At 33.4% G+C, this 17,088-nt stretch overlaps 1 protein-coding gene across 1 annotated transcript in view; it reads right to left on the reverse strand.

Moving 5' to 3' along the window:
• Positions 1 to 17,088, reverse strand: part of LOC148302631 (cyclic nucleotide-gated channel rod photoreceptor subunit alpha-like) — a gene marked incomplete at its 5' end in the record, with an annotated part of 115,648 nt that overhangs the window by 51,599 nt on the left and 46,961 nt on the right. The window contains one exon of the mRNA XM_088271320.1: positions 14,810 to 14,953. Coding sequence (XP_088127446.1) covers positions 14,810 to 14,953 — 144 coding nt within the window. The remainder of the gene's footprint in view (positions 1 to 14,809; positions 14,954 to 17,088) is intronic.

Here is a 17,088-nt window from a genome sequence, read left to right on the forward strand (position 1 = left end):
GGAAATGCAGTATAGTGATTCATTTATGAGAGGGTTTTTTGTTTATTTCTCTAGTTTATATTTGAGTGTGAGGTCGACATCTTTACATACACACGACACACATATTGACAGAGCAATGCAGTAAAGAGAATTACGTATGTGATAATAATTAATAAATAAAAATATAATAAAGATGAAATGCCTCATGTACCACGGTTATAGCCTTGCATCGGTAAAAAATACATTTAAAATATTTTATCGAAAGCGGTATCAAAACTCCAATAAACTCTATTCCGATATTACATTCGGATTTTCATAATATTTAAAACTGATTTGAAAGCTAAAGAGAAGTCCTTATGTAGAGGTTATACAGGATGACATAAAATTAATCACCCTAATCAAAATGTTATAATTTTTGCAAATGGCGTCGTACGTCAATCATATTTGACATTTCGCTCAGTCTTTTCAACAACGTCATATTTTTTAAAAAATCATCTATTTTCAGTTGTGCATGTTTTCAAAATGCCCAGAAAATTTACTATATCCCAGCAAAAGCGGTATATTTTAAACTTAATATTTACCCGCTACAGGGCAGAAAGTGTTGTTTTTGCATTTTGAAAAAAAGGTATTGTTTAATTATTTTTTTTTAATATACTTAATATTTTTCAAATGCAGAAAAAACATTCAGGTTTTACCCCAAAAATATCAGTTGCACAATAAAAAGTTCTATAAGTGGCTTGAATTTATTTTTGTACATTTTATTATATTTTTAAACATTAAAAACGATCTGAAAAATCTAGTTTTTTTATATATGACGTTGTTGAAAAGAGTGAGCGATTATGTACAGTATTTCAATCAATAGTGAAATATTTACACAATTCCGGGGGTTATTTCTTATCGATATGACATTTAAGTACTTATTGTCCGTGTCCTAAAGGGTATACAAAAAAGGTGAATAAATCATTTAATATTTCTTTATTAGGGCAATTTTTTAATCTATTTATTACGATCACTCCTTTCTAGAACGCCATAAATCAAAATCCTTGATTTTTCAAAAATAAATATCAAGCCACTTATTGAACTTTTTACTGTCCAACAATTTTTTTTAGGTAAAACCTGAAGGTTTTTTCTCCATTTGAAACATATTCAATATATTTACGTAAATAATTAAACAATACCTTTTGTTTAAAATGCAAAAATAACATTTTCTGCCCTGTAGCGGATAAATATTAAGTGAAAATATGCCTCTTTTGCTGGGATATAGTACTTTTTCTGGGCATTCCGAAAACATGCACAACTGAAACGTTCTTGAAAGGAGTAAGCGATATGTGGAAGAATTTAACGTTAATATTTTTGTCAAATTAATTTTGCGCCATCCTGTATTGATATCCTGATAAATCCTTTGCGATCCTCGCCTAATGGCGCACGAATGACTGCAGGCGGCTGCGGAGTTATGGAGACTTGAACTCCCCTTTTAGTGCTGTCTGCCAAGTCGAAGTCTCACATATTATTAAAAATTCATCTTCACAACAGTCGGAAAGAATAGCATTAATATATTCCCGGATTATACGAATCGGGTTTATTTTTAAGGATAAAAAATGGAAATTTCGATGTCTGCCAGAATCGGCTCTCTATGAATAATGCGGTGGACGAATGCAAAGTGATGTATTGTTAAGATACTTAAGATATCTCAACAGAAACGAAGAATGTTTTAATAGAAACGAAACACCGTTAATGCATTCACAGGACATACCGTAGTCGTATAGGAGAAAGTGACCAACTAACAAAACGTAAAATGTTCAGGAGGGCCGTTTAAGTCAATTTTGCTTGGCAAGAAAATGAATATCAATGCAGTTAGTAATTTTTAACAAGTCAATATATTATACTTCCAAGTATAATATAAAATCGTTATGGGCTTTTTTCAGGGCAATATTAAGATAGGAATCACGTTTTTGTAAAAAAAATGCACTTGGTCACTTTCTCCTGTACAACTACAATACGTTTATAAATATTATTGAAATATTCATTACAGTAACATATTTTATAATTTTGACGAATTATATAAATATATGTATATAGTAATTACGTAAGCACATACATTGTTTCGTCTAATTGATTTTGAAAATACTAAAAAATTATACTCGTACATATTTCCGAGAAAAAAGGTGAAGCAAGAAGGTCATTCGAACCCTAATCCGCACCCCAATGGTGCATAGGGCACTGCATTATACAAACACTGTGTTATCTTGATCGTTAACACACGAAGGAAAGGTGATCAGTCCTCCGCTTCAGGTACCAGTCCAGGGTAATATTAAATAAATATTTGAGTGAAAAAATCGGTAGCCGAGCGTGCTGACCATTACACTACGGAGGCGGACAAAATGTAATGTAATGTATATAATCTATTAATTAAAAGAAAAAATACAAATGCTAAAAAACCAAAATTGTATTAACCTGTGAGTATTTTGGCTCAACACAGGCCATGCCTAAAGAGCCGTAATACATATAGTAAAAAAAACCTATGTATCTTTGAAATAAATAAATAAAAACAAAAAACAAACAAAAATAATCAAAGCGTCCCAGCGTCGAATCGAGAAAGCGCTGCTACCCTTATCTGTTAAGCTCAGGGGTTCCCAAAGTGTGCGCCGCGGCGCTCTGGTGAAAGAAAAGAGGGGCGCAGTGAGTCGATCCTCTATCATTATCCGAAACCACAAATATTTTCTTTTTTTGCTGTTCTCTATTTCAAGTCTGAATTCTTACATTCATTCATTCAAACCCTTATCCGCACCCCAATGGTGCATAGGGCACTGCATCATATAAATGCAGTGTTATCTTGATCGTTAACACGTGAAGGAAAGGTGATCAGCCCTCCGCTTCAGGTACCAGTCCAGGGTAATATGGAATAAATATTAGAGTGAAAAAATCACTTTCATTTATTTGACCCCCCTGGAGATCGAACCCGGGACCTCCAGAACGGTAGCCGAGCGTGCTGACCATTACTCTACGGAGGCGGATTTCTTACAAATATAATAAAACTTAATTTCATATTGTGGATGTTAAAATTTTTGTGCCTATCTTCTACCCAACTACTATTATTGTAGGTACCTATTTCTTTGGATCATAATATATAAAGGATCTTTCATAAAGTGCTTTCTATCTTCAAATTGTAATAAAAAAAAAGTGTGCGTCGGAGATGTAGCATAAACAATATGGTCACTATTATCTGTGAAAGTTTGAAAGTCTTTATTGAAAGACCCTATATATATAGTCACCATATTTATTCCAAATAGCTTAGTAATGTAGGGCGCCGTGACAAAATACTAAGCTTGTAAGTGCGCCGCGGGCTGAAAAAGATTGGGAGCCCCTGTGTTAGCTAGTACCCAGTACCAAGTAGCAAGGGGCCAGTATCTAGAGGCCAGCGTCCAGTGACGTAGTCGCACGAAAGTGGGCCAGCTATATTTAGCCATCGCAATGCCATATTGATCGGCGCGCATGCGGCAGCGTCTATTTTTAGCGGTGCACGCAGAGCGTAACCCCACCGGGCCGATGCAGCCTCCGCCGTGCCACGTGGCCTGGACCTGCATTCATAAATAAACCCCCCCGCGCACGTAACGTTTTCATCTCCCATCCGTTTCGGAGATATTTTCATTATACACAGTCAATTTTACTAAAATAATATTATCATACATATCGTTGTCATACAGGAGAAAGTGACCAAGTGCATTTTTTTCTTACAAAAACGCGATCATTGACTATTTCATATCTTACTGGCTTCATATTGCCCTGAAAAAAACCCAAAGGATTTTAAACTTGGAGGTATAATATATTGACTTATTAAAAATTACGAACTGCATTGATATTTATTTTCTTGTTGGGTAATATATCCAAAATAAAACACGGTTTTTGTTGGATTTAATTCTACATTTATTTATGTTTATTTTAATACGTGACGCGTTTCGTCTTCTTAAGACATTATCAAACATTATCGGACATTATCAAAACGCGTCACGTATTAAAACATACATAAATAAATGTAGAATTCAATCCAACAAAAACCGTGTTTTATTTTGGATATATTACCCAACAATCCAATATGGAATTCTACCAACTGTCTGCAGTTACAATAAAAAGTTATATTTTTATAATTTAATTATATGATAAGGAGGGTGTTATATTACCGTACCACAAAGTTAACCCTTTACACAATAAATAAGTTTATTTTCTTGCCAAGCAAATGTGACTTAAATGGCGCTCCTAGATATTTTACGCTTTGTTAGTTGGTCACTTTCTCCTGTACGACTATGATAAACGCTTATTTTTTAATTGTATTCAATGGCAAAATATATTACAATTTACTAGATTTGCTGGACCACTGATCAAATATTTTTTACTAGTTTAGCTGTTCCTCTCCAATAAACAGACTTAGCTGATTTGCTTGGGGAGTGACTTACACTCATTGGCTTTACTATTATTATATGATCTGTAGGTACATATTATATACATATTAATGACATGATATTTTTAGTTTTTTTTCATTGTATTTTTTTTCAATTAACGTGTAAAAAAGGCATTTAATTTATTTATTATAGTTTTAATCTCTTCTATTTTTTTTAATCTGTAGGAAAGTTATTGAAATATTTGATTCCCTAAAAATTGAAATTTTTTTACACATAGGTATATATACTCACACACACACACACACATACATACATACATATATATATATATATATATATATATATATATATATATATATATATATATATATATATATATATATATATATATATATATATATATATATATATATATATATATATATATATATATATATATATATATATATATATATATATATATATATATATATATATATATATATATATATATATATATATATAAATGTATTTATATTTCACCAATATCACATGTAAATATATTGTTAATCTTTAAACACAATTTGAGGTTTTGTTCGATAGTCATAACCTTCCTTCCTTCCTATAATAATATCCGTAATATTTAATACCGTCCGCTTCTTATTTCTAAGATTGAAAAAATGTAGAACCTAGGCTGATAGAAAATAAACAGAATCCTGAGATTTTTTTATATTCACGACAAACGCTGATATAAAATTAGTATTTTTATCATGCTGATTCATCAATATTGCTTTAAAATTTCAGTCTTTCGCCCAAAAAGTCTTATAAAATTACTTTCAGTTCCACAATAGTAATACAAAAAAAAAAACAATAAATATAATCCATCAACAAACCATTTATCGTAGAGAGAGAAAGCTCGAGATGGAGGGTGAGCATTTTAAGGGATGTTTTGCATGATTAATATGGTTGTCACCCCAAAATATGAGTTCCACAGCGGGAAGTTGGCTTGAATCCAAAGTTACACAACTGTAAGTGAATTTCAACACGCAACTCTCATTATAATCGCTCGGATATACGTCTTTGCGGAACTCCGTAATGTTCCTCAATCTTTACCACTTTAAAGTGAGAGAAGTGTCCATTATTTTGAGATTTTCATCGCGTCTATAAGTAACGCCAAATTTACACCATTTTGAGGGTGTACAAATACACAAATCTGGATTTTCTACACTTTTGAAGCGAGAACGATATTATTTTATAATTTATATTTGAAGCACTAACTTTGTGATTTTCCATTTTATAATAAAAATGTAACTGTGTTTTAAAAATCACTTAAAATATTTTATTATAACTTTACTTACTAACTTTCAGGTATTTGGCATACCTGATCGTGCCAAGTTTTTCTCGGTCTTCTCCTCTGCTCCTTTCTCCAATTATATTCGCCTCATACATTTGTTTTACCGTTCTTTCCTCACCCATTCGTTCTACATGTCCAAACCATCTCAACACACTTTTCTCAATTTTATCGATAATGCTTATCTCAGTTTAGCATTCCTTCCTTATTTCACTATTCGAACATCTATCATACATCGTTTCGTCGCACATTCTTCTGAGAGATCGCATTTCGACTGCATTCAGTCTACTTTAATCCTTCTTTTGCCAACTCCATGTTTCACTTCCATACATTAGAGTCAGAACCAGGACTCCGTTGTGTACTGCGTTATTGTAACTTAATTAGGATTAATCAGTTGATAAAGAAGCGGTTAGCTTCGAAACCGGTAGACATTATAATTAAATAATAAAAAATAAAGTGATTTTTAAAACAAAGTTTTTAAATTTTTCAATTGAACGATAATTTTTTGATTGAATGAAACCAAAAACCCTGCTATAATACTCGTATTTTGAGATTCTTATTACTTTCACAACATTTCGAGTGTTTCCAAATACACATACATGCTCACAAAACACGCTCACAAATCTGGATTTTCTACACTTTTGAAGCTAAAACGATAATTTCTAGTTTACACAAAACTAAAAACCCAACAATACGGTAAAATTTTGAGATTATTAGTTCACGACTTTTGAGTGTGTCCAAAAATTTTTCACAAATCTAATTTATTTCCACATTGAATTTTGACGTTTCAATAAAGATGCATTTATCTTTCGTGAGATGTTAAAATTTTTAAAAAGTGAAAATATTTAAGGTTTTTGAATAAGTATTTGCATATACTCAAAATGTTGTTAATCAAAATAACTCATCAAATTGTAAGCTGTACAAAAAAAACGAATTCCATATTTTCAGGCGTTTTTCAGTATGTGAATGTAATCCGGGTTTCGGATCTTGCATACATATAATTATTTATAAAATTAAACAACTTTGTTTTAACCACTTTTTTACTATTAGTACACTTTAACCTACCGGTTTCGACAAGAACCTTGTCATCACCAGGGTTTATTCAATTTTAAAACGTTAAAAAACATTAAAATACTCATAGTTAATTATATTCCCTTACCAAAAACTTCCACACACTCTGTGTACCATATGAAAATATCATTTAAAAAGTATGATTTAAAAATATGTTTAAAAAAATCCTTAATGTTATTTTTAATGTGCTTTGCACAGCAACTCCAAATAACAACTAGGAATGGAATCCCAAAAACTGTATGAAGCCGCGCGCTAATAATAAAAAGTGGTTAAAACAAAGTTGTTTGATTTTATAAAATTTATAAAATGTGTCACAAAGTATCTGCGAAAAACACTCAAGACTCAAATAAAAGTGTCTCAGCTAAATAAAAACTTTCCTTAAGCCAACATAGACGGCTGTTGTGAACTCATATGTACTGTGCCACGAGATTTAGCCAGGAAGTATAATAGAAGACACGTTATGAGTATAACTTACTAACCGCTGAATTATATAGGCAGAAATGTTTTACTCAAAGTGCAAGATAGGCCGAAAGTTTCAAAACTTGCGAAGTTTTCCTGGCGCCGTATATGGACCAAGATTCACCCTTTATGTCTGCCACTCGTATCACCCTTTGACGATTGCGTAAACAGTGGACAAAGTGACTAACCCCGTTTTGGACATATACATTAACAGCAAAAATATTGGACATATATACAACGCCATTCTTTACATTTAGGGTGCCTACAAATCTTAGGGTGAAATGGGGCGATTTGGAACGCTGGGAAAAATTGATCAAACAATCAGTGTCGGGTTGTGGTCCCGTGGTTAGTGTCACGGAGTTTTAAGTCAGAGTTTCTCGGTTTGAATCCATTCTACAACAAATTCCATACCTATTTCTATAATAAGGAGCCGCTTTGACTCACAGAAATAATATGAAATTGAAATATTTGTTTAAATAATAAAAAAACCACAAATATTTAGTTATTATTATTATTGATTATTAGTCTCTTTATTCGTGAGGAACAGCGTAACTAGTATTAAGATATATTAAAAGAAGAAATATCTAGCAAATTAAATTAAATTGTAATTTTTTTGCAGCTATATTGAATTTAAATATATATAAAAACTCCTATGTGGAGAAACACAGGTTTATGAACAAGTATTTGGACATATTATGTTGTGGTACAAAATAGCCTGGCACAGATACTTTTGACTAAAACTCGTGGCTAGATATAGTAACCTCAGCTATGAGACGAATATACTCGCATATACAGCATTGAGTTAGCGTAGGGTAGGAAAACGTACAATGCGAGGCATGCACGTATATCGCAATAGAAGGTCTATTGTTCCAGAAGTGTAAACAATTAGTAGCTTTGAATTGCTAGGATAAATTTACACCCGGAATTGGTTGCTAATTGCTTTTCTATTAGCGCGGAACGGATGCAGTTGCCTATCGTACGAGCATCTTCCAAGTATTCCGCGCATAACAAATTGGAAATGTAATAATTTCTATGCGAATGGCTGATATCGCTGTATGATACTACATTTTACATACATATGTTGTGTTTCCACAAGGCAAAGAAAATTAGAAATGAATTTTGTAAAACAAACACATTACTCTGTATTATAAAAATATTTTTTTTAATATCTTGGTACACACACACACACACACATACACACATTTTGTGCTGGAGGTCCTGGGTTCGATTTCAAGGGGAGAGTATATGGATAACAGGGGGGGGGCTTTAGTCATTGTCATTGCCTTAATTTATTACCGTGTGAAATTTAATTAAAAAATTGATAGATTTTACGAAAAAATTATTGCCGAATCCATTAATGATATAAACACTCATCAGTACGAGCATAAATTATTACAAGCATTCAGCATGACTTTACAAAATTTACGATTTTTCGATGCGGTATGTGTTGGTACTACCGTGTACGCAATTTTACGGATCTGACGTCACTTACATAAATAGGGCGTTAAAATTTTACCGCAGTGACGGTACGACCACCCTAGCTAGCTTTATACGGTGATACCTCGGGCTACGAAAAAAAAACCCCGAGAAAGTAACCTCGACTTACGAACGAGTCTGCGTCGTTTGCAGGGCTATTTCTCGTTTAAAGATGAGCAGAATTTTTTTTTTATTATTTTTTGACATCTCATCAAAGATGAAGAAGAATATGGAAGTCTGGGCATTTACGGGGCTGACGACCGTCATAGGCTGGTTTAAGATATCACTTTACACACGTGCAACATTCAGAAATTCTACCCATTATTGACAACCACACTACTCAAATTCTTGGAAGTTCTCTATATAGATATGAACCAATTTTGAAACATTCTTATTGAATCCCTAGAACTTTACTATAGACATCTATTGGTGAGATGAAAACTGTAATCAGAGATAATCCAGATTTAGTGAACAAGTATTTGGACACATTCAAAATGTTAAAACTATTTTTATTAGAATTAAGTTTTGTGTTGACATTTCTTGGTGGAATTGCATTTTATAGAATAAAATAAGAACTATGTAGTTTTTTCCACATGAATTGTTTTTACCAGCGACCGGAGTTTGTCGTAACTGACATCAAACTGGTCGTAACCGACATAATCGTGATATAAGGAGTGAATTTTACGTGATGAAAATCGATGAAATTAATAAAAAAAATCTAATTAAAATATATCTTTGTTTTAAAATCACCATAAATATTTTAATATAACTTAATTATAATGTCTACGGGTTTCGAAGCTAACCGCTTCTTTATCAAGACTAGTATTAATCAATCTTGAAAAAGAAGCGGTTAGTTTCGAAACCGGTAGACATTATAATAAAGTTAAAATAAAATATTTAAAGTGATTTTAAAACAAAGTTTTATTTTATTTATAAAATGAAAAATCACAAAGTTAGTGCTTCATATATAAATTATACAAATAGTGGTTTGGGTATGAAAATTGAACGAGTGAACAGCGAACAGTAAAACAAATTTATGAAACGAATGTGGTTAGTAATATAAGCAGAGGAAGACTGCAGAAAACCTGACATGGTTAAGTATTTCAAATACTTGAAAGTGAGAACTCAGTAGTCGGAATATTCGGCAGGTATGTATGAGCAGATGCGTGAATATGGTAGAGGTGAAGATTGTTTGCAAAGCAGATTGGTGTGGCATTCTATTATCCCTGCCTACATCTGCAATATTAATAACACATAATTTATGTTTCATTAACTGAGTCGGCAGTCGGCAGTCACTTTGTATTAAAATCTATCCATTCGTATACCGAGGTTCCTCTGTATTCGTATTTTGAACATCCTTCCCTATCACGAAACACTAGCGTCCTTTTATTATTTTTATATTTTACGGAGGTAACGCGGCGCATAATCGCTGAAAGCTGAAAGAGATCCTGAAAACACTGAAATTTAAAAGGTAGTATGATTTTAGTTTTTATAAAAAAGGCAGTTACTTTTTAACGCTTTTAAATGGCATCGTGGTTGTTTTTTAAGTGAATTTCAAAGTCCATCTTCATATTCCTGTATTTTTAAGGGCGCTGAAACGTTTTTTTTATTCCTTGCAATTAAATTTCGAAAAAATGAAAAAAAAAGAGTTTATACGTCTTTGGATATATAAACAAGCTTGAATTTACATTTTGACATCTCAATATAAATGAAGAAGAGCATAGAAGTTTGGGAATGAACAGGGATTATGAACTGTCATGGAATGAGTAAGTGATTATTTTATACAGGTGTAACATTCACTATTCTACCCATGATTGACAGCCGATCAATTTGTATAATGCAAGCCCATTTGTATAATGCAGTGCCCTATGCACCATCAGGTGCAGATAAGTGTTTGAAGAAGAAGGTTCTGGTTGCGTTTTTATATGTCACGAGGGTGAGTTAGAATCTTCAAACCCACGCCCAATGGTGCACAGGACACTGCATCATATAAACACAGTGTTATTTTGATCGTTAACACATGAAGGAAAGGTGATCAGCCCTCCGCTTCAGGTACCAGTCCAGGGTAATATTGAATAAATATTAGAGTGAAAAAATCACTTGTATTTATTTCGCCCCCCTGTGAATCGAATCCGGGACCTCCAGAATGGTAGCCGAGCGTGCTGACCATTATACTACAGAGGCGAACAAAACTTACTTACCTACTTACTTACTAAATTAATAAATAAATAAAAAGTTGTAGTAGTAGTATATAGAACAGTTTTTTTTAAGACAAAATAAAAATTTACAATATATTGAGTATGTCCAAATACTTCACAAATCTGGATTATCTGCAATTAAAGGAGTATTTTTCATATTATTTTTTGACATCTCATCAAAGATGAAGAAGAATATTTTAAGAAGAATTTGTTTGACCCCCCTAGGAATCGGACCCGGGACCTCCAGAATGGTAGCCAAGCGTGCTGGCCATTACACTACAGTAAAAGTAAGTTAAAGTTAGCACTGTTTTTCTGTCTGTATGGAATGCACGCCCCTGGATTATAGCCTATTCGCCAATTTGAGTTGCAAATTCCGTCTGGATACGCATCGCCGGGCAATTAATACCAAATTAGTATTACCGAACAGGATAATACTAGAGCAACGCTTATTATCGTGCACTTACGATTGTCAAATGTCAGTATTCTGCCATCACTTGATACAACAATTTGCGCTAAGCGATCACAGCGATATCGCATCTCAAAGGTAATTCGGTACAATTGGTTATGTTAATCATTGACTCTATTATGATTATCTTGTGCATAATTAGGGAACAGGCCTTGGTGTAGACCAGTGATTCCCAAAGTGGTCTATATCGACCCCTAGGGGTCTATGACAACCTGCAAGGGGTCTACGTCAGCGAAAAAAAAATTGAGGGTCCATGAAATGAAAATGGGGGTCCACGATAGTGGATCTCAACACATACACTGAAAATACCTTTTAACTTACATCATACTCTCTAATAATATTAAGACATTTACTATTTTTTGACATCTCATCAAAGATGAAGAAGAATATGGAAGTCTGGGCATTTACGGGGCTGACGACCGTCATAGGCTGGTTTAAGTGATCACTTTACACACGTGTAACATTCACCAATTCTACCCATTATTGACCACCACACTACTCAAATTCTTGGAACTTCTATATATATGAACCAATTTAGAAACCTTGTTCTTGAATCACTAGAACTTCACTAGAGACATCTATTGGTGAGATGTAAAGAAGCTTTTTATTAAGCGGAAACTCTTAAATTAGTATGTGAGATCCGAATCCTGGATTATAATCACACACATGAGAAACGCCAGAAAATACCATTTTCATTTGTAAATTTTTCATTTCATCAGAAAATACCATTTTCACAAAATCTGGATTATCTCTGTAATCAGAGATAATCCAGATTTTGTGAACAAGTATTTGGACACACTCAAAATGTTGCAAGACATGTACATTATTTAAAAAAGTACCTATGAAGTAAAAAAAATATTATGTATGTTCATAAAATTGTGTAAGTTGTAGGATGTTGGTATTCGCTTTGTGGTCAATATTTTTATTTTATTTTAAGTAGTTTTGATTTAAATTCAATTAATAAATGTATGAATTAACATGTGTTTGTAATTAAAGTTTTTAACACTAAACTCCACTACAGTTAGAAATTTACAGGAAATCAATATCAGGTAAGTAGGGGGTCTACCTAACACGAAAAAACATTGCAAGGGGTCTATGACACAAAAAAGTTTAAGGAACTCTGGTGTAGACAGTAATTACTGAAATGTTTGCATGAAGAGTTTAACCCTTCCATCCTGGTGCTGTGTACCTTGTACACATTGCTTCTAATAACCATCAATATCTCTATAAACATTATAAATACAACATTTTGAGTGTGTCCATATACTTGTTCACAAATCGGGATTATCTCCAATTATAGGAGTTAATTATCATATTATTTTTTTACATCTCATCGAAGATGAAGAAGAATATGGAAGTCTGAGCATTTACGGGGCTGACGACCGTCTTAGGCTGGTTTAATTGATCACTTTACACACGTGTAACATTCACCAATTCTACCCATTATTGACAACCACACTACTCAAATTCTTGGAAGTCTAAATATATGAACCAATTTTGAAACATTGTTCTTGAATCACTAGAACTGCACTAGACACATCTATTGGTGAAATCACTTTACACGTGTGTAAAGTGATCACTTGAACCAGCCTATGACGGTCGTTAGCCCCGTAAATGAACAGACTTCCATATTCTTCTTCATCTTTGATGAGATGTCAAAAAATAATATTATAAAAACTAGATTATCTCCAATTACAGGAGTTATTTTCATATTATTTTTTGACATCTCATCAAAGATGAAGAAGAATATGGAGGTCTGGGCATTTACGGGGCTCACGACCGTCACAGGTTGGTTTAAGTTATCACTTTACATACGTGTAACATTCACCAATTCTACCCATTATTGAACAAGGTTTCTAAATTGGTTCATATATATAGAACTTCTAAGAATTTGAGTAGTGTGGTTGTCAATAATGGGTAGAATTGGTGAATGTTACACGTGTGTAAAGTGATCACTTAAACCAGCCTATGACGGTCGTAAGCCCCGTAAATGCCCAGACTTCCATATTTTTCTTCATCTTTGATGAGATGTCAAAAAATATTATAAAAACTAGGCTAAGATTTTAAGTATCCCTAACTAACTAAAAAGAATATGGTTACTTTAGAAAGAATTAAGTTTTCTCGGTACACATATATTTATTTAATTTTTCATAAGTATTTTAATATTTTTTGGTGTCTAAATCAATAAATATATAAAATGTTTTCATTAAATAAAAATAATAATTAAAATTTAAAACCATTTTTTCGTCTATACATATACATACATTTTTATTTTTAAACATTGTTTTCATTTAATTTTTAGAAATGCTTATTTAGACTATTTTGTGGGCTTTATTCACTATTATTCGGAATATATCGGGCAATATGGTCAAATACGTGAATGTGCTCAAAAAAGCAAGAGTAGAAAGACAGTGGCTGATTGATATCAATGTCCGGAAGGAGTTCTATCTGGGGCATGTGCTTAGAGGAGAGAAGTTCGAGCTATTGCACCTAATCATAAAAGGCAAAATTGAGGGTCGAGGAGGTGTGGGCAGAAGACATATCTCCTGGCTCCAGAATATACGAGATGGATGGGGATCAATACCGTCGTGGCGCTGTTTAGAGCTGCCCAAGACAAGGACAGTTACTCTCAAGTGATGACACGAACAGAAGAAGAAAAATTCAATTAAACTTATTCAATAATTAATACATACATTAAAAACATTTAAGGTGTTTAAGGTGTATACATTAAAAAAAAAAAACAAATTAAAAAGTAAGTAAGAAGACTATTGTTAAATGTGTGGAAGAATCCCGCTTCGGAAGACTCCTTCGGACACATGGAACAGATCAATATCCAATGTGAAATTGTTCAACATAGCGGTAGCTCTTCCTACAGGCATAACCATCGGCAGGTTGGTCCTGTGTATAAGAATGTGAAACAATCTATGCCGACGCTGTCTTAGGTAACTATCGGGAACATACAGACCAATGCTCCGGATAATTTCAGGATTATCGATCATACCGCGCAACAATCGAAAAAAATGCGCAATCAAATACACATTCTTTCTAGTCTCTAAACTATTGTAGCCAAGCATACCCTAAAGAAACTCGGTCGGGTAGAGCCAAGGATAATAGCCGTACTCTCTCATGTAGAGATACCTCAAAAACTTCTTTTGGACTTTCTCTACCATAAGAGAGTACTTAAGCTCGTGTGGCCCCCAAATCATCGAGCCACTCTCGAGTCTACTTCGCACCAAGGAGTTATAAAGAGTTCTCAGCACGCGGATATTTTCGAAAACCCTGGCAGTACGCAGAACAAGTCCTAGTATTTTCAATGCATTACCACTGACTGCCTCTATGTGATCGTGAAATGTCAGGGTGCTCACAAACCTAACGCCCAGATCCCTAACATTCGACGCTCGCGTCAGATTTTGACATAAAAGACCATACATACCTTGAAATTCTTTTCTAGCCGTGCTGACCGATGTGACGATGTTGGCCACGTGTCCCAGGACTGTAGCAAACAGCATCAGCCCAAATAGCAATTGGGCTATCACGAAAAGATACTCTCCTTTGCTTCTCGGGCGAGGAAGATCTCCTGAAAATAAAGGTTTTACAATTGATCTAAAATTTTATATGTGAATATATAAGTATAATTAATAATATTGTAGTCATACAGGAGAAAGTGACCAAGTGCATTTTTTACAAAAACTCAAGAATGCCCAGTAAATGTACTATATCCCAGCAAAGAGGCATATTTTTAACATAATATTTACCCGCTACAGGGTAGAAAATGTTGTTTTTGCATTTTGAAGAAAAGGTATTGTTTAATTATTTTTTTAAATAAACTAAATATTTTTCAAATGGAAAAAAAACCTACTGGTTTTACCTTAAAAGATCTGTTGCACGGTAAAAAGTTCAATAAGTGGCTTGATATTTATTTTTAATACATTGTATTATATTTTTAAACATTTAAAATGACCTCCTAAAAAATCAAGTTTTTTTATTAATGACGTTCTTGAAAGGAGTAAGGGATGTATGTATAATGTATGAGGGTAGTCACCGATTTTAATTATCGGCAAATCAACACCAGAAACTGGTCCTGAGAAGTTTTTTTGACAGCACCCTTGCCAGCGAAAGGTATTAAAGTTAATCCTTATAATTTAAAAGCAATTTATTCGTGATTTGTTTCCAGCTCGAGTCCTTTATTATCGACACTGCCGAGAGATTTTAATTGAAATCTAAATGGTCGAAAGGTGGAACTTTTCTAATTAATTGTTATCCAAACATGACGTCAAACGGTTGTGTGGTTATTTAATGGACTTAGGCTAAGTCTATTAAATAAGCGTTCCGTAAACTTTTTATATTCAAGGTACACCTACCAAATTAAGAAATTTCACAGGTGCATATTTACCATATTATGGTAACATATTTAACATATTATGTTAAATGTTTAATGTCTGCCTCCGTAGTGTAATGGTCAGCACGCTCGGCTACCGTTCTGGAGGTCCCGGGTTCGATTCCACAGGGGGTTAAAATAAATATAAGTGATTTATTCCATATAACCCTGGACTGGTACCTGAAGCGGAGGGCTGATCACCTTTCCTTCATGTGTAACACTGCGTTTATATGACGCAGTGCCCTATGCACCGTTGGGGTACGGATAAGGGTTTTATTAATTATTTATTATGTTTAATGCGAAATGTGAGCCCACTTAACTGAGCATAGGCAATCAAGATTTGGAGCAATTGTGTTATTTTCACAAAACTAGACTTTTTTCCGCGGCACCCCAACTTATTACTGCGGTACACCAGTGTGCCGCGGCACACACTTTGTGTAACAATGCATTAAACAACCAGTGATCAGCAAATATATAAGACAAAGAGCCAAATAGGCACATTAAAATGATTTAAAAAATTATTGAGGACCAAATATGTTTGCAATTCTAGTAGGTATACCTTAATTATATAATTTAAGACCTTTTTTAAATTGCGGGAACACCCAACAAAACTTAATATCACACATTCTTCTTCTTCTTCAAACCCTAATCCACACCCAATGGTGCATAGGACATTGGATCATGTAAGCGCAGTGTTATCTTGTTCGTTGACACATGAAGGAAGGGTGATCAGCCCTCCGCTTCCGGCACCAGTCCAGGGGAATATTACATAAATATTAGAGTAAAAAAATCACTTATATTTATTTGACCCTTCTACTGCAAATCGAACCCGGGACCTCCAACACGGTACCTTAACACGCTTACATATATATATATATATATATATATATATATATATATATATATATATATATATATATATATATATATATATATATATATATATATATATAAACCCACAGATACTTACAAAAGTACGCAAAAAAGTATGCACCTACTAATTATATGTATAAATACATACTTAAAATAAAAAAATAAAAAATATTTTCCCAACGTTACCGTCAAGTTTGTATTTCGAGTTTTGTCATTAAAATACAGGTATTTTCATCAATGTATCGACCAGTTGCCAAAACTTTATTATTAAGGAAGGCAAATGGGTGGGGATGAATGGTTCCACCCCTAGGTGTAAGGGTAAGTCGCTCGTTCAGTGCATTAACTCCCGTTTGAACACCCTCTGAGCTATATAATTCGTTAAGTAAAATTAATACCGTGCTGCGAATACTTAAAATGGATAATTCACGCCGTACTTGCAGCTACACGATGTTCCCAAATAT

Source organism: Brachycentrus maculatus, unplaced genomic scaffold (assembly GCF_059751285.1).
Source record: "Brachycentrus maculatus isolate JH-2025_06_01 unplaced genomic scaffold, ASM5975128v1 h1tg000430l, whole genome shotgun sequence".
NCBI classification, from domain to species: Eukaryota; Metazoa; Arthropoda; class Insecta; order Trichoptera; family Brachycentridae; genus Brachycentrus; species Brachycentrus maculatus.